The sequence below is a fragment of the Pristiophorus japonicus genome, chromosome 21 (genome assembly GCF_044704955.1).
Source record: "Pristiophorus japonicus isolate sPriJap1 chromosome 21, sPriJap1.hap1, whole genome shotgun sequence".
Taxonomy (NCBI): Eukaryota; Metazoa; Chordata; class Chondrichthyes; family Pristiophoridae; genus Pristiophorus; species Pristiophorus japonicus.
This window is the reverse complement of record NC_091997.1, coordinates 71,641,271-71,669,171: the sequence shown is the minus strand read 5'-3', so window position 1 is coordinate 71,669,171 and position 27,901 is coordinate 71,641,271. Positions and strand designations below refer to the sequence as shown.

The 27,901-nt window shown below is 45.7% G+C and overlaps 1 protein-coding gene across 5 annotated transcripts in view; it reads right to left on the bottom strand.

Annotated features, from left to right (window-relative positions):
• Window positions 1–2,649: 2,649 nt before the first annotated feature.
• The window catches only part of edc3 (enhancer of mRNA decapping 3 homolog (S. cerevisiae)), a 115,433-nt gene continuing 90,181 nt past the window's right edge, over window positions 2,650–27,901 (bottom strand). For all 5 annotated transcript variants that reach the window (XM_070865058.1, XM_070865062.1, XM_070865060.1 and 2 more), the window contains 3 exons: window positions 21,633–21,786; window positions 16,860–17,077; window positions 2,650–8,430 (listed from right to left, as the gene is read on the bottom strand). In XM_070865058.1, the coding sequence (XP_070721159.1) occupies window positions 8,096–8,430; window positions 16,860–17,077; window positions 21,633–21,786 (707 nt within the window). In that variant the 3' untranslated portion in view covers window positions 2,650–8,095. The remainder of the gene's footprint in view (window positions 8,431–16,859; window positions 17,078–21,632; window positions 21,787–27,901) is intronic.

Here is a 27,901-nt window from a genome sequence, read left to right as displayed (position 1 = left end):
GGTTGGATGCAGGAAGAATGTTCCCAATGTTGGGGAAGTCCAGAACCAGGGGTCACAGTCGAAGGATAAGGGGTAAGCCATTTAGGACCGAGATGAGGAGAAACTTCTTCACCCAGAGAGTGGTGAACCTGTGGAATTCTCGACCACAGAAAGTAGTTGAGGCCAATTCACTAAATATATTCAAAAGGGAGTTAGATGAAGTCCTTACTACTCGGGGGATCAAGGGGTATGGCGAGAAAGCAGGAATGGGGTACTGAAGTTTCATGTTCAGCCATGAACTCATTGAATGGTGGTGCAGGCTAGAACGGCTGAATGGCCTGCTCCTGCACCTATTTTCTATGTTTCTATGAGGCATAAGCACCAGTTTGGTTGAATGGCCTATTTCTGTGATGTACAATCTATGCATGTGCCTCATTGCACTAGCTTAGTCCAATTTCATAAAGTTCAGACTTTACCATCACCAATCATGTATAACCCATTTTCAAAGTGTCTCTTGCAAAAAGAATTCCCATTAAGATACCTTTCATTTTTTTTTTTAATTTAAAGGGACAGTGGCAGAGTGGATATGGAATTAGCTAAGAGACAGAAAGCAGAAAGTAGTGGTGAAAGATTGTTTTTCCAGACTGGTGGGAGATATAGTGATGTCCCCCAGGGGTCAGTATAACAAGCACCGTCCGTGCCTTTTGATATATACTAATGAACTGGGCTTGCGTAAAGGGGTCACAATTTCAAAGTTTGCAGATGACACGAAAAGCGGAAGTGTCATAAGCAGAGAGGTGGTTAATGGCAGACTTCAGGAGGACAGAGGCAGACTGGTGAAATGGGCAGATGAAATTTAATGCAGAGAAGTGTAAAGTGAGGCATTTTGGGAGGAAGAATGGGAAGAGACAACATAAAACAAATGGGACCATTTCAAAGGGTGTGCAGGAACAGAGAGACCTGGGGGTTCACATGTACAACTCTTTGAAGGTGGCCGGACAAAATGAAGAATCTGTGAAAAAAACATAAATAGAGGCATAGAGTACAAATGCAAAGCAGTTATGCTGAACCTTAATACATCACTGGTTAGACCCCAGCTCGAGGAGCGTGTCCAATTCTGGGTACTGCACTTTAGGAAGGTTGCCATTGTTTTGGGTGCAAAGGAGATTTACCAGAATGAGACTAGAGAAGGTGGGATTGTTCTCCTTGGAGCAGTGCAGGTTAAGGGGAGATTTAATCGAGATGTTCAAAATTAAGAAGTGTTTTGATATAGTCAATAAGAAGAAACTGTTTCCACTGGAAGGAGGATCAGTAACCAGAGTACATAGATTGTCAAAAGAGCCAGAGGGGAGATGATCAGTGCATTATACAAGTTGCCCATTTCCATATCTTTTTACAGATAGTTCATGAATCTCATTATTTATACCGAGGTCACAATATTAAACCATAAATAGGTACAGTCATGTTTTGTACTTTCTGAAACTGAAGCAAATCAATCTGTCGTCAATATCAAGTGGTGTTTTAAAGATTACATAGGTTTTATGGCACAGAAACAGGCCCTACGGCCCAACCAGTCCATGCCAGCGTTTATGCTCCACCCAAGCCTTTTCCTGTCTTTCCTCCTAAATCTCTGAGTAAAACTCTGTCATTCCCTCATATGCTTGTCTAGCCTCCCCTTAAATGCATCAATACTATTCACCTCAACCACTCCCTGTGGCAGCGAGTTCCACATTCTCACCACTCTCTGGGTAAAGAAGTTTCTTCTGAATTCCCTATTGAATTTCTTGATGACTATCTTATATTGATGGACTCTAGTTATGCTCTTCCCCACAAGTGGAAACACTCTCTCTGTATCCACTCTATCAAAACCTTTCATCATTTTAAAGGCCTCTATTAGGTCAGCCCTCAGCCTTCTTTTTTCAAGGGGAAAGATACCCAGCCTGTTCATCCTTTCCTGATATGTATACCCTCGCATTTCTGATGGAGCGGATAAAGGCCACAGGGGGATTTGAAAATAAGGATTAGAATTTTGAAATCGAGGCGTTGCTTAACCGGATGCCATTGTAGGTTAGCGAGCACAGGGGAGATGGGTGAGCGGGATTGACGAGAGTTAGGACACGGGCAGCCAAGTTTTGGATCACCTCTAGTTTACATAGGGCAGAATGTGGGAGGCCTGCCAGGAGTGGGTTGGAATAGTCAAGTCCAGAGATGAAGGATACCTACCCCAATCATTAGGTGGGTCACGCGGTTGATGCATCCAGTCATTGGGGTCTCCTGAAGCATCATCGCCTGCACAACTCAGAGGAATTTTTTTTTTTTTTTTTAAAACGACATTGCCAAAGGTTTTTTTTAATGCCGCTCTCAGGAGATTGCATCACTCAAGAGGGCAAGGGCAGAAATGATGAGGGGCAGTGGTGCGTAGAAGTTGCACTATGCATGATCTTATTGAATGGCGGGGTTAAATGGCCTACTCCTATTTCTTATGTTCTTATGACAGGATTGATTGACCAACTCTGTTCATGCTTTCCTTCATGTCTTTTTTTTTTAAATGCTATTTTAAAAAGACAGATGTGCTCTTTTTTACTCCCACTGGCTAGCAGTCACAGTTTTTCTTTTTAACCCTGGAATTACACCCACCGACACGTTCGGGAAAATGAGACCAAGCCAACAGAAACTCCTCCTCTTTATTTAGTGCTTTTTTCAGTTGCAATAAAATCACAGACCTTGAAATTTGGATTGAAAAATCTTGCAGAGAGAACAGATTTACATTTTGTAAACAATAGTCGACACCAAAGCAAAAACACATCCAGAGTGTGTATTGGGCCACAATTATACTCAAAAACTAGCATCCTTGTAACTGGTACTGCATTGGGTGTGTGACGTGCATCAATCAGCTCTGGTTCCAGTGCTCAGGGCCCAGCCTTCAAGTAAGCTGGTACAGGCAAAAGAGATGCTGTCTGTGTCAGCAAGCAAGCTGGCTTCAATCCTGTAAACCAGCCAACAGAAGAGAGTGATCGCTTTCACTTGCTTTTGTTGTTTAAACATTTACATTTACTGAAATGATCACCACTTCACACAGTGTACCAGTCTATTTAGGTGAATACTCAGTTTAAAAAGAAAAACAAGTTCTAAATGAACAGATGTTTTTTCAAGAGCCACCAGCTACGGCAAAGGCAGTACAAAGAAGCGAAGTGACCACTTGTACCTGCATCACAGTACACTATTTAACACTGCTCTAACACTATATACTCCCAAAGCTTGGCTAATGGAATACATCCACTGGGCACATGTGCGATTGTCTGGGGAGGAGTTGGGGCATCCTGTCTTGGAGGGGAACAAAAGTTATCGGTGGAGTAGAATGTGCCTGTTGTACGATATGTAAACGCCATGTAAAAAAAAAAGAAAAATATGCATTAATGCTGAAATACAGTAAGAATCCAGTTTCATAAGCTGTAGTGATCAAATTAGGCCTTGTCCATAGTGACCTGACTATATGCTCAATATTGCTTCCATTTCCGAGCACAATTTTGATCATTCCATTCACACAGTGAAAAGTTTTAAAAAGAGGATGTTTCACTTCACTCTGGGCAGCTATTGGCCACTGTGGAGATTGCCAGCAAGCCTTTCCTCACAAAATTTGGTTGGCTGGCCTGTTGAGGACTGGACTTGTAAAGCAGACTTGTTTTCAGCAGAGGGCGCCCACATAAGACAACTTCATTTCTGTTCGAACAGCAACTTTGCTTACATTCTTTTCCCAAAATTTCTCTTCTGCTTTTCCCGTCCTTCGCCCAAAGTGATTATTCTTCATGAGCCAGCTTGGAAAACGAGTGTGGGCAGGTCTTGAGAGTTGCACAACTGCAGTCTAAAACCTGCCCTCACCCAATTCACCAGTACCTTGCGCTGGAGGGTAACAGGGCATCAGGAGCAAGCATGACTTTTACCCTCCCTCTCTAACCCCGGGAATGCTGCTGGCAATAAAGGCAATTAGCACACACTGGAATGTCAGCCTGCATGGCCCAGTACCACCCCATGGGACGCATTGAATCACCGAGCCACCGCTGGACATGCGGTAGCTTCTAATGCTGTGACATGCCCTAACTCAGGAAGCTTTCTGCTCATTGATGGATCCTTGTGCATTTTTGGCAGCATTTGGCTACAAGAGGCTGGCAACATTCTCTCTATTCGAGCAAGTGGGGAGGAGTTTGATGGCTTGTGTGTGAAAATTAAGGTTGGTAAGGATACCAATATTGGATACCCAAGTTGTTTGCCCTCTCCTTTCAATGTTGATGTAACACATATAACCATTGGCTTCATTTTATGGAACTAAAATTCGACTGCCCTCAAATCAGTACTGTCATCTCATAAACCTATTTGAAAGGTTGAGGATTCTTGCAAAAGGCAAACTTGATTTTTTTTTAAATGAGCAAATATTAATCAAGGCCTGTGTCCTTCCTCCCTTTGTGTAGGAATTGCCACCGCAGGGGACCTGTTAAAGCGTCCGCTGCCCAAGAGCTGAGCTGGAATTGCAGGCCAAACCTTCGGCATACTCCACGCACAGGGCCATTCTGGTCTTCTGGGGCAGGGAAGAAAGGAAACGGAGGGTTGTGGCATCAGATCAGAGTGCTCGCTAAAGTACGGGGTGGTATACTTTGGAGAAGGGCCCATGTTTTCTCTCGGTCTAGAACAAAAGCACCAGGATGTTTGGACTCCGCTCGCCTGCTGTGAACAATGAGCTGAGGGCGTCGGTGGCTCGGTGTCAGTGCAGTGCTTTTTGAAATCGCGTGACACAACCTGGCATACATTTCCAACAGAGGCTGGCATTCCCCATCCTTACCTCAACTTGGCTCTGTGCATTGTGGCGCGCAGTCCATCGCTGCAGGCGGTGGACAGCGGTCGAAAGAAAATTAAACGGTTTAATTAAAACAAAAAACGCATTTGTTTGGCTGGAAAGTAGAGCAAGTTTGACAAGGACAGCTGCTGCCCAAAGCTCAAGTGGTACAGCACTCGCATGCAAAATTAGCCTTCCTAAAATACTATGCAGTGAAAGCAAGCATCTAGCACTGTCGAAGTTGGTTTCAGACTTTCTGTACAAAGAATGTTGAGGCGTTGTACACAGCCCTTCATGCAGTCTTTCACAGCTTCGCCATGTTTTTAAGCATCAATAGCGTGCACTTTCATCAACAGTACACGTGCATTTGCAGAAGCAATGTTTGCTTCGCTGCATGCTTCTGCCAATGAAAAATGTGCACAAAAGTTCTGTCCGCTTATAAACACAGCGGTCGTTGCCTTGCACGACGGCTGCTTAAAAAGAAACTTCCCCTGGCCGACAGTAAACTCCAGGCAAATGTTACCCATTTAGCCTAAATCCTGCAGAGTCACAAAGAAGGTGTGGTTGGGAGAAATGGGTGCATTGGTGTGCTGCTGCCCTGGTTTTAAACAGAACGCAAAAGGAGAGCTGAATTATCAGACACTGAACCAGGGTCCTTCAAACTTATTAGCAAGGGCGTAATGTTAATTCAGTTCTCTCGTGTTGTCAGCCTCAGTAAACCTCTCTCTCCCTCAGAGAACACCATCCACATTCACACTACTTAAAGAAAAATACCTCCACCTCCAAAAATAAGACAGGAAAACAAATTAATGTTAAAAGCAAAATTCACTGGTAATCCTTTGCTATGGCTCGATTGAAGAGCTGAACTTCTCAAGCCTTTCATCATTGTTGCTCAAAGCAGAGGGGGCCATGCAAAAAGCTGTAATCACTGCTGGGGCTTTATTAAACAGCTGGATTGGTTCTAAGCATTATCATATGGTGGAGGCAACCATGCTCTTCCAAGCCGCTGAAAGTAACGACGGCGGTTATTCTAATCAGAGATCTGGGCCAATATTAAAATATTGTATACCATGCAGCCACCGGCATCTTACAGGAGGGGCCGCTGCGGGAGACCTCCATTTGAACGAAAATGATGTTTGCAAATCAAAGCGTCTTCCTCAGCTTCCTGAAATATCGACTCATGCAATGCCAGCAACGTTTACTGAGTGCGAAGAATATTGCATGGTCAGAGAGGAAGCATCTTCAGAGAAATGGTCTGACTCTCTCCTTAGCGGAATGTGGTCAGCATTAAAGCCGAGTCTGCAATTTCTGTCGTCTCCACAAAGGAACTTAAGCCACCCCGATGGCCCAGCTGCATTGCTGAGCTCCGATGGGTGTTCAAGTGTTTGTTCGTAAGCTTTGGGCCCACTGCAATTTCTCTGCAATTGCTGTTCTTCCTCCAACCCCCATATGTTCCGGCCAACGGGTAAGATTGTCGCAGCAAAATAAGAATAGACAGGGGGAAATGAAGTATTGGGGGGTCCGAGGAACAAAGAATTTATCCGCACTCAAAAAATGCAAATCCGACTGTGAAGCTGAAATGGCGTGTGTTTGCGATGGCGGATTCGCACGTCACTGAAGAGGCAAAAGCGGTAGCCAATCTAAAATAATAACAGCTACTTTTTCCTGTCGTTGTCATGGGGAACACACAAGAGGACAAACCGCATGGACTGAACATGTGGCAAATCTTTGTGAGAGAGCTTAAGTGAGGGAGGGGAGGGGGTAAGAGAGAGAAAGAACGACCATCCCATTTTAATGAGCCTATTTTAAAAAATGCTCATCTACAACATCACAACGCATTGGCCATTCACACACACACAGAAAAGGAAAAGTTATTAGAAATACTTCAATGGATGAAGGTGTGTTTGCTCTGCCCTCTCCAGTGTTGTATATAAACAGACACAAGTAAAATCATTTTGGAGCTCTATTCTAGGCTCCTCTACATAGTGTAAGTTCAGCTTGACTTGCAACAGAATCTCAACCTTTGGCAGCTGCACTCCCATGTAATGATAGGTAAGGTTTTAGGCTACAGCCCAGCCATGAAAACAAAACCCAGCTGCTGAAAATACCATTCATTATTTTTTTTCTAAGTGTACCAATTATTTCCCAATTATTATTGTGCGAATACATGCGATTGATATAACCAACCAACGTGCCAAACAAAATATAAGCCCTCCATTACCCTCCAACTGCTAGGTCCGTTAAATTGGACACCTGACAATATTAAGACAGACAGAAACATTCGGTACAATGAACCCATCTAAAAATCCTTGCTCGCATCAGTTTTAAGACACTGCAGTCCATTTCGTTCAAAAAGCGTTTGGTATCTGATGGGCTCAAAATCCCATCATTGGCAGAAAGGGAACTTATGTGATCAGGGAGCCTCCCGCAATGGGGATCCAGGTCAGGGCACTCCTGCAACGATAGCAACTTCCACCGACAAGCCCTCGTCCAGTTTTTAAAGCTGGAGAAAACAGAAAGAAAGTAGATGGTCCTTTCACAATCCACCCGAACGCTGTATCTCCACAGGAGTTGCTCTCAAGCCTTGCTACACAAGGGGGCGCTATTAGTGCATAATCAAAGATTGCAAATACTACAGGCATTTTGATACTCTGTGCAGTCGGAAAAGCTGGCGTTCCACCACAAATGCACATATTACAGCTGCATAAAAACACAGGGTCTCAAAGCCTTGTTTTAAGCCACGAGCGCCGTTTGCTAGTGACAAAAAAAGTCATTACTTCTAAATGGTGCCTACAATTTAAAAGAAACTGCAGGTGTGACAATTACTTTTGAATGTTTAAACTATGTTTTAAACTCTCATACTTAAGACAGCAGCTCCTCCCTCCCCATGAATGTTATCGGTAGTGGGAATATTCGACACGGGCAAACTTGCTAGTGGGCAGTGCCCATTTCAACTCTGCCAACAAGTCTGGCAAATATAATGAAGAGTACTATGCCTTCTCAATAAAGGCACAGTAGAGTGTTTGGGGAGGAGACCGAACTACACACCAGCAGGAACTTTTGGTGTGGCCATCCCTCATTGGAAACGTGGTATGGCACCAGTCACAACAGGGCACTTTCAAGTGCTTTCCTTGCTTCAGAAATAACTTTTCTGTCACAATAAGATCACTTAAATCCAAGTCAGTTGTACATTAAGGCTTCCAAACTCTCTGCCATACACTTCTCTCCGCCAGTTGCTGAAATGTTTTATGGCCGGTGCGGTTCATCCTCTTGTGGATCAGACCACAGCTATGCAGAGTGCAACGGTATGACAAACTTGCAACCGAAAGGTGAGTGATAGGCGATTCCCACCTCCTGGAAAACCTTCTTTGGTATTCCAATATCGCAGAGATACACTCGCCCAGCACTCTCGCCCAGTGGCAAAGGCAGGCCGAGCGCTAAAGACCACTTGGCATCAATGACGTGCTCCAATTCGCCCACGGGTGGGTCAATGCTCAGCACCGGGGCCCGGTTCTGGTTGGCCCACTCGACAGCTGCTCTGTACCATGGCTGCTCGCGAAGGAAAGGGTTCTCGTTACAGTCAAGGCAGTTGATCACCAAGTCAACAGGAGTGTCTGGCAAGTCTGGAAATTGGGAAAGAATAGGAGAGAAGTTATTCAGGAAAGACACAAGAAAAAAGACTTGCATTTGTATAGCGCCTTTCACGACCACTGGATGTCTCAAAGCGCTTTACAGCCAATTAAGTCGTTTTAGAGTGTAGTCACTATTGTAATGTGGGAAACGCGGCAGCCAATTTGCGCACAGCAAGCTCGCAAACAGCAATGTGATAATGACTAGATAATCTGTTTTTGTTAAGTTGATTGAGGATAAATATTGCCCCCAGGGCACCGGGGAGAACTCCCCATCTCTTCTTTGAAATAGTGCCATGGGATCTTTTACGTCCACCTAAGAGAGCAGACGGGGCTTTGTTTTAACCTCTCATCCGAAAGACGGCACCTCCGACATTGCAGCGCTCCCTCAGCACTGCACTGGGGTGTCAGCCAAAACTTTTGTGCTCGAGTCTCTGGAGCGGGAGATAATTCCACAAAAGACTACCACCACCTTGTGCTGAATCGAACATCCAATGAAGTGACCTGCTTTATGGTATTCGGCACAAATTGGAGACTGGGAAATCCCAGTCACTCTGCTGGTGCTGGATGAAGGGCTGAGGCGAGACTGTCTCGTCAACTTGCCTCTATGGTAGCACTGTTACCGCCGAGTCATGAGGATGGACGGTTCAAGTCCCTCTCCAGAACGTGAATGCGTCACCGAGACTGACACTTCAGCGCAGGGCTGAAGGGGGGTGCTGCATTGTCAGAGGTGCCGTCTGTCAGACGAGACACAAGACTGAGGCCCTGCAGGGGTAAAGAAAAGATCCCGTGGCACGTTTTGAAAGATCAGGAGGCTTCTCCCTGAGCTCTGGACAATATCCATCACCAAAGCAGATTAACTGGTCATTCCCTTAGCAGAGAGGTCAACAACCAGGGGGCATAGATTTAAAGTAATTGGTGTAGGATTTAGAAGGGATTTGAGGGGAAATTTCTTCACCCAGAGGGTGGTGGGGGTCTGGAACTCACTGCCTAAAAGGGTGGTAGAGGCAGAAACCCTCACCGCATTTAAAAAGTACTTGGACGTGCACCTGAAGTGCTGTAACCTACAGGGCTATGGACCAGTGGGATTCGGCTGGGTAGCTCTTTGTCGGCCGGCACAGACACGATGGGCCGAAATGGCCTCCTTCCGTGCCGTAAATTGCTATGATTCTCGGATTCATCTTGCTGTGCACAGAGAGAGTAAGTAGTTGGCTGTGAAGCACTTTGGGCCATTTCGAAAATAAAGACATAGTTTCTAGGTTACTAATGGCGGAAGTTAGGCAGGGCCCAGATGCTCCCGGTGATATGAGCCAAAGCCAAGAATGGCTTGATTGATGCATCATCAGAGCACACTTGCTCTAACCCATCTGATATGTTCTTGGGCAACAGGAACAAATTTGCATTTATTGCTTGTTCCGAGTTGCCGCGAGCAGGTAATGATGGGCCTGCTTCTTGAACAGCTGCAGTTCTTATGGCGATAGCGTCCCCATGATCGTGAGACAGAGAGAGCGAGACAGAGAACTCCAAAGCCACACATAGAAGGAAAGTTGTGTCTCACGGTGGCACTGAGTCGATTGGTCTTAGTCAGGGCACCAGTTTGGGGCGGGTGGGGGGCGCAATAGTTGGACCTCACTGACTCACCCCTTGCAACGCTGTGGACTCTGCTGGACAGTGCATGCACACAGACGTAGAGGACAGTTACTGGGCTCAGCTGCATAACAGTCATGTAATAGAGGTTATGCTACAGGAGATCTGTGCAATAAAGGTTATGGTACGAGGGAGCGCTTTAATAAAGGCTACGGTATAGGAGTTATGTAATGGAGATACAGTACAGCAGTCATGTAATAATCTAGGCTGCCACTCCAGTGCAGGACTGAGGGAGTGTTGCACTGTCAGAGGTGTCAGCGTTCGGGTACGACATTAAACCGAGGCCCCGTCTGCCCGCTCAGGTGGATGTAAAAGGCCCCATGGCACTATTCAAAGAGAAGGGGAGTTCTCTTGGTGTCCTTCAACAAATATGACGAGGTCAGATTATCTGGCCATTTGTCGCTCTGCTATTTAAGAGATCTTGCTGTGTGCAAACTGGCTGCCTGGTTCTCTATATTCCAATAGTGACATTTTAAAAGTACATAATTGGCTATGAAGCTCTTTGGGGACATCCTGAGGGTCATAAAAGTTGCTATATAAACACACGTTATTTTTCTTTCTCCTTTGCAATGGGTATAAGCCAAGTTTCAGCTGGTGCCCCCGGTCCATCAATCCAGTGGGGTTCCAATTTAAAGCTGCAGATTGGAGACATTCATCATCATCATAGGCAGTCCCTCGTATCGAGGATGACTTGCTTCCACACCAAAAAGGATGAGTTCACAGGTGGTTTCAATGAAGGACCTAATATTCCAGGTCCCGAACTACATCCTGAAGGGTGGAAGATGCCTGTGCGTGGATTTTTTTAACGTGGGGTGGTCGTTGCACACCAGCCACCACACGGGCTTGACAGAGCTAGGTCTTGGTCCAGTGGCAAAGGTTATCCAAGACGACTGAAGACCAGCTCTGCTGCATGGACCCAGCGCGCACATATCGCAGTGTGGGCGGAGTAGGCTCGAGGGGCCGAATGCTGCTCCTATTCCTTATGTTCTTGTGTAATTTGACAGGAACCCAGGAGCAAGCAGCGCGTGGCCCAGGGAGGGGTAATGGCAGCATGGGGCCGAGGGTTTACAATCACCATAAACCAAAGGGCCTGATCGTGACTCATCGGCAGGGAGACAAAGGGGCTTGTCTTTCAGGTGTAAGCTAACTGCCCTGCTTTCCTGTGCCAAGGCCTGAGCAATTGGTTTCAGGTAGATGGATGGTGAACCAGGCCCTGATTTCTCCCCCTGCCCCCTCCCCTCTCTCTCTAAACACTACCCCTCATGCTCACACTGCGCGGATCCAATCCAACCTTCAAACGCATTCTCTCCGAGACACACCTGCTGCGCCGTAACCTCGAAGATATTTTAAGTATCTTAATTAGAACTTATGGGTGATGTTTTTCTTTTTTTTTTTTAAATAAAAACTCTTCGATTCGATCAGCGTTGGGTCTCTGCACAAGGCTCCCACTTTGACTTGCACAGCCCGGATTAACTGGCGACGAGGACTGATGCAGTTTCAAGCTCTACAATCGGTCCCCCCGACACCTGAACAAGTAAATGAGAGTGAGGTACTGACCCCGACAGACCGGCAGAGGCAAATCCCTCACACTGAGCGTCTCTGCTCCCACTGAAAGGGCGGCCATTTGGGCTTGGCCTGCTGTGACGTTTCTCTGTCGGTCTTTCTCTGGAGACACTCACACACAAGCAGACTGCCAAGAGACTTGAAACGGCAGGACACTGAAGGAGCACTTCCTAAAATTCCCCCAGATGGAGATCACCAAACAATTGCTCTTTCTATTTGTATGAACGGTCTCCAACCCTTGCGGTATACTGGTGTCAATCAGAAATAGAATCTCAATTGGTGCCAAGCTGTAAGCATCTGCAACAGGTGGGCAGCAAACTGTGCCAAAGACAAGATTAATGTCTCCTATTAGCAACTGATTGAGGGCTGCTACGCCTTTGAGATTTTAGTGAGAGGACTGGAGTTTGAGAGTCCCAGTAGTGAGCAGTTTTAAGGCTGAATTTGGAAGAAGCTGTGTTTGCCAAGAGTCAACACATTCTCTTTTCCCTTAATCTGTGCTTGAACATGACTTGGCCATTGTTGCATTCTTTTCAGTGCAATTTCCTATAAGAACTTAAACCGCAGGAGCAATTCTTGAAGGAACCAGGGACATGATGTTATTAATGACTTCTGAAAATTTAAAATTACCGAAACGTTAACCCTTTTCTGAAACGTAAAGAATGTTTGTAAAGGACCTCCAAGACGAATAAAACAAACTGCACAAAAATACCAAATGTCTAATGGAAAGTCCATGCTTAAATCACAACTGCTGTTTATGATGGGGGCGGGGTGGAAGAATAGAACCAATCGTACAGACTAGAACAAGGTCTGACTGACAAAGGAGAAAGAAAGAAAGACTTGCATTTATATAGCGCCTTTCACAACCACCGGTCGCCCCAAAGCTCTTCACAGTCAATGGAGTATTCTTTGGAGTGTAGTCACTGCTGTAATGTAGGAAACATGGCAGCCAATGTGCACACAGCAAATTCCCACAAACAGCAATGAGATAATGATGAGATAATCTGTTTTTTTGTTATGTTGATTGAGGGATAAATATTGGCCAGGACACCGGGGATAATCCCCTGCTCTTCTTCGAAATAGGAATCTTTTACATCCAGCTGAGAGAGCAGACGTCTCATCAGAAAGCCGGCACCTCCGACAGTGCAGCACTCCCTCAGTATTGCACTGGGAGTGTCAGCCTGGATTTTTGGACTCAAGTCCCTGGTGTGGGACTTGAACCCACAACCTTCTAACTCAGAGGTGAGGGTGCTACCCACTGTGAAAGGCCGAGCACCTGATCAGATAGCACAAAGATCTTCAAGGGATTGTGTCTCTGGACTGGGAAGAGGGTTAAAATAGGTTCATCTCCAATTCCTACTCTTGATCACTGTTCAGTGACTTTTGCTGGAAAATACGTGTATTAATATTGTTTAAAAAAAACAGATCAGGTTTAAACAGCATGCACACACTCACGATCTGAACGTGCATCCGGGAGGGCGCTGAGCACCTCGAGTCTCATCGCCGAGAGCATGCAGAAACCAAGCGCAGGCAGCGGAAAGAGCGTGCGACAAATCTGACCCACCCAACCTTTCCCTCAACGACTATCTGTCCCACCTGTGACAGGGACTGTGGCTCTCGTATTGGACTGTTCAGCCACCTAAGGACTAATTTTAAGAATGGAAGCAAGTCTTCCTCGATTCCGAGGGACTGTCTATGATGATGATGATGGTGTTGTTAACTCCTGTATGGCTCAGAGACATGGACCATGTACAGTAGACACCTCAAATCGCTGGAGAAATACCAATATCGATTCCTCCGCTCAATCCTGCAAATCCCCTGGGAGTACAGACGCACCGTCAGTGTTCTCGACCAGGCGAACACCCCCAGCATAGAAGCACCGACCACACTCGACCAGCTCCGCTGGGCAGGCCACATTGTCTGCATGCCCGACACAAGACTCCCACAGCAAGCGCTCTACTCGGAACTCCTACACGGCAAGCGAACCTCAGGTGGGCAGAGGAAACGTTTCAAGAACACCCTTAAAGCCTCCCTGATAAAGTGCAACATCCCCGACACCTGGGAGTCACTGGCCAAAGACCGCCCGAAGTGGAGGAAGCGCATCCAGGAGGGCGCCGAGCACCTCGAGTCTCATCGCCGAGAGCATGCAGAAACCAAGCGCAAACAGCGTGCGGCAAACCAGTCCCACCCACCCTTTCCTCAACGACTGTCTGTCCCACCTGCGACAGAGACTGTAATTCACGAATTGGACTGTTCAGTCACCTGATAACTCACTTTTGGAGTGGAAGCAAGTCTTCCTCGATTTCGAGGGACTACCGATGATGATGCTGACGATGATGTACTCACACATGAAGAGCAGCCACTGGAGGGCTGCTCGTGCCCATGGACGTGTTCTGCAGTAAGTGCAGATTAGGAAAAGGGGAGGTGCAACGAGACCTGGGTGTCATGGTACATCAGTCATTGAAAGTTGGCATGCAGGTACAGCAGGCGGTGAAGGCGGCAAATGGAATGTTGGCCTTCATAGCTAGGGGATTTAAGTATAGGAGCAGGGATGTCGTTCTGCAGTTGTACAGGGCCTTGGTGAGGCCTCATCTGGAATATTGTGTTCAGTTTTGGTCTCCTAATCTGAGGAAGGACATTCTTGCTATTGAGGGAGTGCAGCGAAGGTTCACCAGACTGATTCCCGGGATGGCAGGACTGACATATGAGGAGAGACTGGATCAACTGGGCCTTTATTCACTGGAGTTTAGAAGAATGAGAGGGGATCTCATAGAAACATGTAAAATTCTGACGGGAATGGACAGGTTAGATGCAGGAAAAATGTTTCCGATGTTGGGGTCACAGTCTAAGGATAAGGGGTAAGCCATTTAGGACCGAGATGAGGAGAAACTTCTTCACTCAAGAGACTTGTTAACCTGTGGAATTCTCTACTGCAGTTGATGCCAGTTCACTGGATATATTCAAGAGGGAGTTAGATATGGCCCTTACGGCTAAAGGGATCAAAGGGTATGGAGAGAAAGCAGGAAAAGGGTACTGAGATGAATGATCAGCCATGATCATATTGAATGGTGGTGCAGGCTCGAAGGGCCTACTCCTGCACCTATTTTCTATCTTTTCTAAGAGTCCGTGTTTTGAGGAGAGGCGGGAGGGTGAGGGAGGGGAAAGAGAGTGTTAGTTTGAAGAGCAACCTGTGTATTTTGATTATGTATAGGAATGAGAGAATTATAAGGAACTAAACAGCAGTATAAGGGCCCTCAAAAAGTAAATCAGCATGTATAAAGTCGTGACTATGTTTTTTAAAAGTTAGAGAAGCAATACTGAAACCAGTTTTGGTGGGTCTGGACAAAACCACTTGGAAGTTTCGGTGTAATCCAAGATGGACCATTATAACATAGTCAGAGATTTAGCAGCCAATAACAATCTTCTAGATAAACGTTGCCATTGTTTAAACAGTACAGTGATTAACAGACATAATATTCCTTCTGTTGGCTTGTACAGACTGTAAAGGGCAACTACAATGCAAAACAATTAAGCTCACAGAACATTTGCCTTCACTTGCTTTCTTGCAAGATGCCAGGTATAATAAACAAGAACCACTGAAAATAGTACACCAACCGCAAAGTATGGAAGCAGTCCAGTCCACCGTCTCCCCTCAGAAAAGTTGGTCTGGCAAATGGCTCGCAATGGGAAAACAATTAGAAGGGGAGCGGAGGAGAAGAGGGAAAAGTAGGGAAATGGGAAGATTTTAGCAGAAGCAAGATTATGTGGATGCAGGAAATTGGACATAAAAACAGAAAATGCTGGAAGTACTCAGCATGTCGAGCAGCATGTATGCAGAGGGAAACAGAGTTGGCATTTCCGGTCGTTGACCTGTCATCAGAACTGGGAAAAATTAGCATTGAGGCGAGGGTGTAAGGGGATGAAGCAGAGATTACTTGAATGGGAAACATAGCAGCCATTTTGGACACCGAAGATTTTACAAATCAGACCAACGGCCAGTTAATCTGTTTTTGGTTGTGATGATCGAGGGAGGAATATTGGCCACAACACCAGGATAACTCACTGGTCTTCTTTCAATAGAGTCACCTAAACCGCCAGAACTGGCCTTATTTTAATGTCCCATACTAGGAGTGGCACCTCCAACAATGCAGCACTGCCTCAGTACTGCACTGGGTTTTCAGCCTAGATTACGTGCTCATGGAGTGGGGCTTGAAGCAACCACCATCTGACTCACGGAGGCGAGGGTGCTACTGTCGGCGCCAAGCAGACACTCCTTTCCCCTCCAACAATTACTTGGATGTATTTATGTTTATCTTGTGCTTTTCTCCATTGTTTGTTTAATCTGCCGATGCAAATCACGAACCTAAAATTTATAATCAAAATGAATAGTAAATTAGCAATGGAATTGATTGCATGTTTAGAAAGTGAATGTGTTCCCAGCTCAGTTCTGGTAGAAATAGATGCAATCCCACACTGCGGAGATCTGTTAAGCACTTGTATTTGTTACCAAGTTATTTGGTAAAAGAATTCTCAAAAGCCAGACCTGGCTGAAGTTCAGTACACTTACACCCACACAAGTTCCAAATGACCTGCGGTAGACAAACAACTTGTATTTATATAGCATCCCAGGGCGCTTCACAGGAGTATTAAGAGATTTTTAAAAAATTGACACCAAGCTGCATAAGTAGAAATTAGGCAGGTGACCAAAAGCTTGGTCAAAGAAGTAGGTTTTAAGGAGCGTCTTGAAGGAGGAAAGAGAGGTAGAGAAGTGGAGAGGCTTAGGCAGGGAGTTCCAGAGCTTGGGCCCTAGGCAACAGAAGGCACGGCCACCGATGGTGGAGCGATTATAATCAGGGATGCTCAAGAGGGCAGAATTAGAGAGCAGATATTTCGGGGGAGTTGGGTGGGGGGGGGGGGGGGGAAAGAAAAGAGTTGTGGGACTGGAGGAGATTAGAGATAGGGAGGGGGCGAGGCCATGGAGGGATTTGCAAACAAGTATGATTGAGGCGTGGCTTAACCGGAAGCCAATGTAGGTCAGCGAGCACAGGGGCGATGGGTAGGTGGGACTTGGTGCGAGTTAGGACACGGGAAAGCCAAGTTTTGGATCACCTCTGGTTTACGTAGGGTAGAATGTGGGAGGCCAGCCAGGAGTGGGTTGGAATAGTCAAGTCAAGGGGCAAAGTAATGAGATACCGGCAGGCTGGATAATCACACACCTTTGACACTGGCGACTTGCTTGCCGTCGGTCTTGCTGAACAGTTGGAGCTCTGTGGTGATGCACTCCAGCATCTTCACAAAGTTGGGCAGGAACAGGATAATCTGAACCTCGTGGTTGGCAAGGTGGCGACCACAGCCAATTCCCTGAGCTCCCTTCACATGTGGCCCACATAGCAATGCAACGGTCGGGCGCTGGTGAACGTTCTTGGGGTTTAACCTTGAACAAAGAAAAATCATCCTGAATTAATCTTTAAGCGATATCGCTCTGAGGCTCACGTTGCAACATGGAAAGTGTTGTGCGACAGACTGCAACCACCCAACAACTGCAATGAAACAAATCATTTTAGGAAGAAAATGATTGATTGTACTATGTGCTACTCCCAATTTTCTTCATAATTTCTCCTCTCAATTGACAATTCATGCTGCAGTATGGCTCAACAAGAATGGCAACCCTGCAGTACCCTGCCCACTCGCCGTGTGTGAAACCAACTGCGTTCCGCAGTAGGGTTTTAGGTGCCAATGTAGTGGAATGGGTATTTTAAGTGTCAGTGTAATTGGAATTTTATTTTAAATAGACGTACGTGATGTTGACAAAATGCTTTTGAGGAAAAAAAATGGTATTAAAGATGGCTGCACATAGCATTCCCCAGTGCAGCGCCAACTCAGACAGACTAAGGAAGTCCTGGGTTCAATCCCACAGTCGGTTTGAAGTAGTGACACTACAACTGGTCACAATGTCACTGCGTTAGGGAGAAATCAGAAATTGTGCACACTCCTGACTGATATTCAGTGACCCCTGTGGGAAACCGTGTGGGAATATTGGCAGGTTTCAGGAGCGGGCTTGGCTGTGACGTAGCCCGCCACCCCCTCCACAACATGTATGCTCAGAGAAATCATAGAAATTTACAGCATAAAAGGAGGCCATTTCGGTCCATCGTCTCCATGCCGGCTGACAAAGAGCTCTCCAGCCGAATTCCACTTTCCAGCTCTTGGTCCGTAGCCCTGTGGGTTACGGCACTTCAAGTGCACATCCAAGTACTTTTTAAATGTGGTGAGGGTTTCTGCCTCTCCACCCTTTCAGGCAGTGAGTTCCAGACCCCCACCACCCTCTGGGTGAAGAAATGTCCCTTCAAATCCCCTCTAAACCTCCAACCAATTACTTTAAATCTATCCCCTCTCTGTTAAGGGAAATAGGTCCTTCCTATCCACTCTACCTAGGATCCTCATAATTCTTTTTGAAGGGAGGTTTTTCCGAGGGTCACTGGGAGCCATGGAACCATACCCCTGCTGGAATTAGTTCCTTCATTCTCTGGACTTACCAAAATTCTATGGACTCTGGGGAGGTACCAGCGGATTGGAGAGCAGCTAATGTAACGCCTCTGTTTAAAAAAAGGGGGCAGGCAAAAGGCAGGTAACTAGAGCCGGTTAGTTTAACATCTGTAGTGGGGAAAATGCTTGAAACTATCATTAAGGAAGAAATAGCGGGACATCTGGATAGGAATAGTGCAATCAAGCAGACGCAGCATGGATTCATGAAAGGGAAATCATGTTTAACTAACTTACTGGAATTCTTTGAGGATATAACGAGCATGGTGGATAGAGGTGTACCGATGGATGTGGTGTATTTAGATTTCCAAAAGGCATTCGATAAGGTGCCGCACAAAAGGTTACTACAGAAGATAAAGGTACGCGGAGTCAGAGGAAATGTATTAGCATGGATAGAGAATTGGCTGGCGAACAGAAAGCAGAGAGTTGGGATAAATGGGTCCTTTTCCGGTTGGAAATCAGTGGTTAGTGGTGTGCCACAGGGATCAGTGCTGGGACCACAACTGTTTACAATATACATAGATGACCTAGAAGAGGGGACAGAGTGTAGTGCAATAAAATTTGCAGATGATACTAAGATTAGTGGGAAAGCGGGTTGTGTAGAGGACTCAGAGACTGCAAGGAGATTTGGATAGGTTAAGCGAATGGGCTAAGGTTTAGCAGATGGAATACAATGTCGGAAAGTGTGAGGTCATCCACCTTGGGGAAAAAAAACAGTAAAAGGGAATATTATTTGAATGGGGAGAAATTGCAACATGCTGTGGTGCAGAGGGACCTGGGGGTCCTTGTGCATGAATCCCAAAAGGTTAGTTTGCAGGTGCAGCAGGTAATCAGGAAGGCAAATGGAATATTGGCCTTCATTGCGAAAGGGATGGTGTACAAAAGGGAGGTTCTGCTGCAACTGTATAAGGTATTGGTGAGGCCGCACCTGGAGTACTGCGTGCAGTTTTGATCACCTTACTTAAGGAAGGATATACTAGCTTTGGAAAGGGTACAGAGACAATTCACTAGGCTGATTCGAGAAATGAGGGGGTTACCTTATGATGATAGATTGAGTAGACTGAGTCTTTACTCCTTGGAGTTCAGAAGGATGAGGGGTGATCTTATAGAAACATTTAAAATCATGAAAGGGATAGACAAGATAGAGGCAGAGAGGTTGTTTCCATTGGTGGGGGAGACTAGAACTAGGGGGCACAGCCTCAAAATACGGAGGAGCCAATTTAAAACCGAGTTGAGAAAAAATTTCTTCTCCCAGAGGGTTGTGAATCTGTGGAATTCTCTGCCCAAGGAAGCAGTTGAGGCTAGCTCATTGAATGTTTTCAAGTCAAAGATAGATAGATTTAAGGGTTACGGGGAGAGGGCGGGTAAGTGGAGCTGAGTCCACGACCAGATCAGCCATGATCTTATTGAATGGCGGGGCAGGCTCGAGGGGCTAGATGGCCTACTCCTGTTCCTAATTCTTATGTTCTTATGTTCAGAAAGTGGAGGGTGTGGGGTAAAATGGTCTCAGCTACTCTATAATCTGAATCCTAATATACTACTGGATTGCTTCAAACTATGATCATGCCCAGGGCACCTGGTTGACTGAATAGGTCAAACGTCACCTCTGTTGCATGGGATTCTGGGATTTTGAGAGCTTGGAGTCTACCATCTGCCCACTTTTCCTGTGAAAAGCAGCAGCCTCAACCATCACACAGGCAAGAGTTGCTTTTTTTTTAAATGGAAGAACGAAAAATTGAGAACACCAATTTTGAACTTCACTGATGAATAAAAGATTGTATCTTTAGATTCTTAATGTTTAAACCTTTGAGAAATGTTTGAAGAATGTGCACAGTCCCGATACAAGATGCAACCATTACTGAGTCGAAAGAGGGGCACACTGTGTAATAATGTACACCGAGTGAAAAAGCATGAAGGAAGAGCAAAAAAAAGGTTATTTCCCCTCCCCCCACAAGATAGTCACAAACAGGGCTGGAACAACTCTCAAATCTTTGAATTCTGATCTGTTTGAGTTCCACACCCAAGGAGGAAATTGCCCGTTAAAATTTCCTGCACCATATGAAACCATTTCCTCAGTGCGAGCTCCAACAGACATCGAATCACATTGGAATTTGAAGAAATTAAGAGTTGCTGATGCTCTGCACGAGAGATCAGAATTAAATTGCGCCATCGGTATCAATGCTGGCAGCCGAGACTTGGGCCTCTTTGGTTGGGTTGAGTGACGCAGTGGGTGCAACTGGCTCCTAAAATACAGCGCTCATGCAGCCTGCTCTCTCCCCGAGATACGAGTGCGACTGGAGTAAGATAAACCTGGTATGTGCTTGGGACAGATCCAATGAGGGTTAAACGGAGGCTGTTTTTATGTTGCATTTGTCGACGTGCAAGTGAGACGAGCAAGTCTCACGTCGCCAGCGGCAACCACGGATCCCGTTATCCTCGTGATGGGTTGAGCCTCTGCCTATCGTGAGCCTCACTTTTCCTTCAGAATACGTGACTGCGACTTTTGTTCTTTCCCCGACGTGAGGGGGACCAGCCGTTTCGCGTCTGTACCGCCCCTTCAACCCACTCCGTTCACCTGCACACAAAGTTGTGGCTTCAAGCTACACGACATGTTAAACCACAGTTACATAAGCTGGAAAAAGTTAAAGTTTCAAACTAGAACAAACCAGTCTGAAGCGCTAACTTCCATCTGAATGAATGAAGATGCCCCATATTGTCACTAGATGCAAGGGGGGAGGGAATGGGAATATTGAAGGAGGGCTTCCGTGGAAAGGAAATACCATGATTGAATAAAAGTTCATTTAAATAACTGGTATGGAGAAGGTGGGGGAAATTACTTTGAACTGAAAGTAGCCCATCTTCAGCTTTCCTGCTCTTTTAAAGGACTAATACTTTGGATACCACAGTGACTTAAGTGCACTATTCAAACCAGTGCCTAATAGGCACAAGCTCACAGCAGAAGATAATCCACCACTGATAAATTATTCACGTCACGTAAGCATGCCACAAGAATGGAAGTTTGAAGCTGACACTGGAAACCCTTAAGGGGTCGGCAATTTAGGACGGAGATGAGGAGAAATTTCTTCACTCAGAGGGTGGCGAATCTTTTGGCATTCTCTACCCCAGAGGGCCGTGGAGGCTCAGTCGTTGAGTATATTCAAGACAGCGGTCGATAGATTTTTGGATATTAAGGGAATCAAGGGATTACGGGGAGAGTGCAGGAAAGTGAAGTTCAGGTAGATCAGCCATGATCTCATTGAATGGCGGAGCAGGCTCGAATGACCTCCTCCTATTTCTTATGTGATGTTCAAGTCAATAGTAGAAAAAATGCTCCATTCACCCCCCCACACCCCGAGCATAAAAATCTCAGAGAATCTCACCAGATTATAAAAAGGAAAAGGTTTTTTTTTTAAAAACAGAAAGACAAACATTAACACAAGAGGTACCTGTTGGGTCCCCCAAGCAGCGTTAGCGTCATTTGGCTAGCACACACTCCAGTCATTTCCAGTCTGCGCTCCAACGACAGGCCATGCCTTTCTGCCGCTGCCAGCAACTTCTTGTGCAAGTCGTAAGAAATACTTGGGACAACCAATCCTGAATCTGCAAGGCAAGCAAAGACAACGTAATGGTAAAATGTTTGAAGCATTCAGGAGCTACGCTACAACGCACTTCATTTCCACCCCCCCCCCCCCCACCAACCCCACAATCATCGCCCCGCCTGTCCTGAAGGTAGAGAGCGCGCGCGAGTTCAAATCCCACTGCAGCAGTTTGGGAATTTGAATTTAATTTACAACATCAGCAAAAGTGACCATGAAGCTGTCGGATTGTCATAAAAACCCAACTGTCTCACCAATATCCTTTAGGGTAGGAAATCTGCCCTCCTTACCCGGTCTGTCCTACATGTGGCTCTAGTCCCATGCCAATGTGGTTGACTCTTAACTGCGCTCTGAAATGGCTTAGCAATTCGCGCACAGCAAGTTCCCACAAACGGCAATGTGATAATGACCAGACAATCTGTTTTTGGCAACTCGTGATGTCGCTGGCCAGTTGCCAGTAACACCCACAGAGAATTAATTTTTAACAATTAATTCCGTACAGTACCAGAGGAATGCTCGCCTTCGTAATTAAAAAGGAGCTCGAGGGTGCTGAAGCATGGAGGTAAATACAGCAAATGGCAGAGTCCACATTAACTGGTTAGCAGATTATTTTGAACTGATAGGCACAAGTATGCACATCCTCTCGAAGCCTAGTCATACTTGTGGCATTCAGTTCAAAATAATCGGTTAACCAGTCTTCACACTGCTATTGGGAATTTTTTTTTTAAATGGCAAGTGGGTTATTATCTGGGCCATGACATATGAAAAATGTTTCACATGTGTCTCGAGCAAGTATCACTTATATCTCCAGCTGAGATATGTCAACACTGAAACGGTTGAGTATTTTGTAAATAATTTATAACGTGGGTGTTCACTTCAGTGGGGATAGAGCAGCACGTGATAAACCCAGTGACACTGCACCATAGCACTCCTACACAGATTTGCAGAGGTGGAAATGGCCCTAACTACTGTAAGTATGTTGGTTGCTGAACCACCCATTAGCCAATATTTATCCCTCAGTCAACATCACTGAAAAACAGATTATCTGGTCATGATCACATTGCTGTTTGTGGGAGCTTGCTGTGCGTGAATTGGCTGCTGCATTTCCCTACATTACAACAGTGGCTACACTTCAAAAGTACTTCATTGGCTGCAAAGCGCTTTGGGACGTCCTTATGTCGTGAAAGGCACTATATAAATGCAAGTTCGTTCTTTTAATTTTACTTTAGGATACGCAAAATTAACACGACATGGTCAAGCCTAAAACTGATGGGCTGTCCAAAACTCGGTTAATGGAAGGCAGCCAGCCAATGTTTGTTCTGTCCAAGAGTGTTCGCATGCAGTGAATGCCCAGTATAGTTTATTCCTACTCAGATGTGTCATCTGGGGAGGTGGTCAATAGAGAGCAACCACTTCCACGTGAGAGAAAGTAAAAGTGCATCAAGAAGCTGTCGGATAGCTCCTGGTTGCTGAATACAAACGTACAATCTAACGATCTGTGCTCTTGGCCATAGAGTTAGGATTGACTTGAAGATGATAACTTAAGAACCAGTTTAACATATATTTTGCAGGAGCGAGTCAGAGGTAACAAATCTACACTGATTGGCCAGAATAATGATTTTCACAGCAATTCGACTTACAATGACTCTGATGAACACAAATACTGGACTCCAAACAGCTTTAAGTGCATCACCTGAATCTATAGATGCTCCATGAACAGCTGCTTGCAATGAAAACCAAGCATATTCTTTAGGAATGCAGAAAAAGGTGGTTATGTAATTGTAGAACTGAGTGAGTCACTGGGGAATCCTGGCAATTTAAATTAAAGCCAAATGTAACACAAACTGAGTATGTATCTGAAAATATTGAGGAGTGAGAAAATGGTTCAGCTTATTACAGAACTCTGCCTTTTATATACTTTGCAATACCATAAATCGAGCTTGGGATGAGTGCCTTTAGTTCGCATTTGTAGAAATAGAAGCTTTCCTGTGCAAGGGGGAGATGGGGAAGAAAAGCCTTATATCTAACGGCAAATTCTCCAGAGACTTGAGCACAAAAATCTAGGCTGACACTCCAGTGCAGTGATGAGTGAGTGCTGCACTGTCGGAGGTGCTGTTAAACCAAGGTCCCGTCTGCTCTCTCAGGTGAATGCAAAAGATCCCGCGGCACTATTTCGAAAAAGAGCAGGGGAGTTATCCAGTGTCCAGGCCAATATTTATCCCTCAATCAACATCGCTAAAAAAAAATTACCTGGTCATTATCACATTGCTGTTTGTGGCAGCTTGCTTTGCGCAAGTTGGCTGCCGCGTTGCCGACAATACAACAGTGACTGAACTTCAAAAGTACTTCATTGGCTGTAAAGCACTGTCATAAAAGGCGCTATATAAATGCAAGTCTTTCCTTTCTTTAACGTTGAAGAAATAGAGGAAAGAGCTGGTGCAATGCTGCAGACAGGCAGGACATGGATTTCTGTCTGCTTGATCCTCACCGTGAAGAGACCACCATTCTGCAGCCAGGAGGAGTTGCCAAGCAGAGAGAGACTAAGAGCTACTCCACAAAAGACAGAAGAATGACTCGATCACAGGGCTGTTCTTGTCGAGCGTTGGAACAGCTGGCACAGAAGCAGGTCCCCAGCGGGCGCTGCAGGCCTGGGAGGGTGACTTCATGGATTGACTCAAGGGGAGATAATCATTTCCAAGGAGAATTAGAGGAATTTGCTTTAAAAAGCAGCACATTGTTGGAATTCATTACTCATTGCAACTGCTGCACAGGAGTGGTCAGCCATGGAAACCACAGCCCCCATAATTACTTGCAGTGCGTCAGCACCACTTTTTGAAGCCCAAGATTCAACGTTAAAGTTTATTGGTTGTGTCAGACCGTCGCAATGGGTGAAAAGTGATGGTGCGTTTCTAACTGCGTTGCACAGTGACGCACAGCTTTGTTCGGGAATTCACTGTGCTAAAATATTAAAGGAGAGTGCATTTAAAAAATGCTGAATTTTCCAAACCAATCACTCCAATTTTTACACTATGGGAGAGGTGGTGATCATATATTTCCTAGTGTGCGCATCTGAGAAAGAAGAGTAGTTTCCACAAAACAGCTAAAATCTGGACAAAAAAAGTCACCGATTCCAAAAGGACAGTGATACATTACATTCCTGACTGTTTGGTAACTCAAACAATATGACCAGGGGCTGGGTTCAAATTCCAGACTCACAGGCCATGTCGTTTGACTGTCCTCCATAAACATCTTCAGAAGGTTGTGAATTCAAGTCCCACTCCAGAGACTTGAGCACAAAAATCTAGGCCGACATTCCAGTGCAGTGCTGAGGGAGTGCTGCATTGTCGGAGGTGCCGTCTTTCAGATGAGATGTTAAACCGAGGCCCCGACTGCTCTATTAGGTGGATGTAAAAGATCCCATTGCACTATTTCGAAGGAGAACAGGGGAAATTCTCCCCGGTGCCCTGGCCAATATTTATCCCTCAACCAACATCACTAGAGCAGATGAACTGGTCATTATCTCATTGCTGTTTGTGGGAGCTTGCTGTGTGCAAATTGGCTGCCACATTTCCTACATTACAACAATGACTACACTTCAAAAAGTACTTTATTGGCTGTAAAGTGCTTGGGACATCCGGTGGTTGTGAAATGCACTATATAAATGCAAGTCTTTCTTTCTTTCACTTTTGCGGAAGCCTGTTTTTGTGAGGGAGGATAAAAATGGCATTGGTGCCTGGCCTGATGAACACAATCAGCATTGGCTGCCAGCAAGTGTTCGAGTGTGAAACTCCATAACCCAGATCATCTTGATCTTCTTGCCAAATGAAAGATAGCACAGAGTCAGGAAGGTAATTATATAGATGTGCCAAGTTGCAAGTGACACGCATGCTTGTAGCAGCTTTATGTAGTCTATTCAAATATTTGCAGTAAAGTTTACAAGCATTTTAAATGCTTAAATTACTCTTGCGATGGAGTGCAAAAATCTTACTATACGAGTTGGAATTTTTTTTCTTTGAAATCCATCCTCCCCACCTTTGATTTTCTGCCAGGTCCCTGCCGTTCCCCTGAACCTGTCGACTCCTTGTGGAGGTACAGTTCCACAGGCGTAGGCTGCTCTGCCAGTACTTGACCCGGATAACAGCGTTTCACCGGCGAATCGAAACAATGGGCGACGGCAAGCTATTCAACTGGGAGAGGAGGCACCACAGCGATCACAATCCTGTCCAAAACCAACAGAATACATGCAGACTTCTGGAAAGGGTAGCTCATGAGTGGCAACTCTGCCCCCCACCACCACAAACGGAGGCACTGGCTGCAATTACTGCCTCACCCGGGGCCAGCTAAGTCACGACTGACCAAGATTTAAACCTTGCTGGTCTGTTTGGCTTAGCCACTCAGTTGGAAGTGCAGCCTTCGGCCGTCTGAGGAAAAGTGTTTTTGAAGACCTGGCCCTCAAATCTACCGCCAAGCTCATGGTCGACAGAGCTGTAGTAATACCCGCCCTCCTGTATGGATCTGAGGCATGGACGATGTAGAGAGAGCACCTCAAGTTGCTGGAAATATATCACCAACTATGTCTCTGCAAGATCCTGTGGATCCCCTAGGAGGACAGGCGCACCAACATCAGTGTCCTCGCCCAGGCTAACATCCCCAGTATTGAAGCACTGACCACACTTTATCAGCTTCGCTGGGCAAGCCACATAGTTCGCATGCAAGACACAAGACTCCCTAAGCAAATGCTTTATGCGGAGCTCCGTCATGGTAAACGAGCCAAAGGTGGACAGCAGAAGCGTTACAAGGACACTCGCAAAGCCTCCCTGGTAAAGTGCGACATCACCACTGACACCTGGGAGATCCTGGCCGAAGACTGCCCTAGGTGAAGAAAGTGCATCCGGGAGGTCGTTGAGTTCTTCAAGTCTCAACGCAAAGAGCGTGAAGAGATCAAGCGCAGACTGCGGAAGGAGCGCGCGGCAAGCCAGCCCCACCCACCCCTTCCCTCGTTGAATGTCTGTCCCACCGGGTCTGTGACTCGCGTATTGGACTATTCAGCCACCAGAGATCTCACTTTGGGAGTGAAAGCAAGTCTTCCTCGATTCTGAGGGACTGTCTATGATGATGATTATGAGGCTGGAGCTTATGGATTTCAACAAGACTTATAACCAATAATCATGAATACCCGAGAAGTGCTTTTAAAAAAGGACTTGTTAGGGAACATCCTTTGATGCAACAGCCACCAGTCAGATCCTATTAACTTCAATAGCACTAATGCACCCTTTAACCCCCCCCCCACCACAATATCATGTATTTTCCTTCTCTTTGCATACACTTTGCCATGGCAACTTATACTTTTCAACAGTTCTGGTATTTACAAAAGAAACAATAGAGAATATAGCACTCACTTAAGAGAATTAAGCCTTGAGGGACCGAAACAATCAGGTGGATCCCGATGCATACATGTATTTAAATAAAAGAAAAATGTGGCCGTCAGTCAGGTGAGTTGATGCTTTCTGTCAAAGTCAGTTTGCACGCCACTTGAGAAATTCTGAACGAGTAACTCAGACTCAGCACATACCAATTATACAGCAACAAAACAAGAAGAATGAGGAAACTGCTACTGTTTATTTAAGCCTAAAACACACAATTTTGTAAACTATGGGTTGCCAAGAAACAGGGCTACTTAACACGCAACAGTAGTTGGCACGGATGCTTTCCCTTGAGAAAAAGTCAAACATATTTTTGAAGGTTTCTGTCACACCAGTCCTGTAACTACTAACCAGCCCGTGACAAGATGAACATCAGCCGAGTGGGGAACACCTGCTTGCAGTAAACTATTTGGTACAGTGACACTGGCATCTCAAATCGGTTTTTCCAAAATGGTTTTGGAATTCTCCAAGTTGTTCTCCTTTACGGAAGCACCAATTTCAAAATCAATTGGATGTGCTACGAACTCAAAAGTAGAAAGGCTTTCATTTATATAGCGCCTTTCATGACCACTGGATGTCCCACAGCACTTTACAGCCAATGAAGTACTTTTGGAGTGGTCACTGTTGCAATGTGGGAAACGCGGCAGTCAATTTGCGCACAGCAAGCTCCCACAAACAGCAATGTGATAATAACCA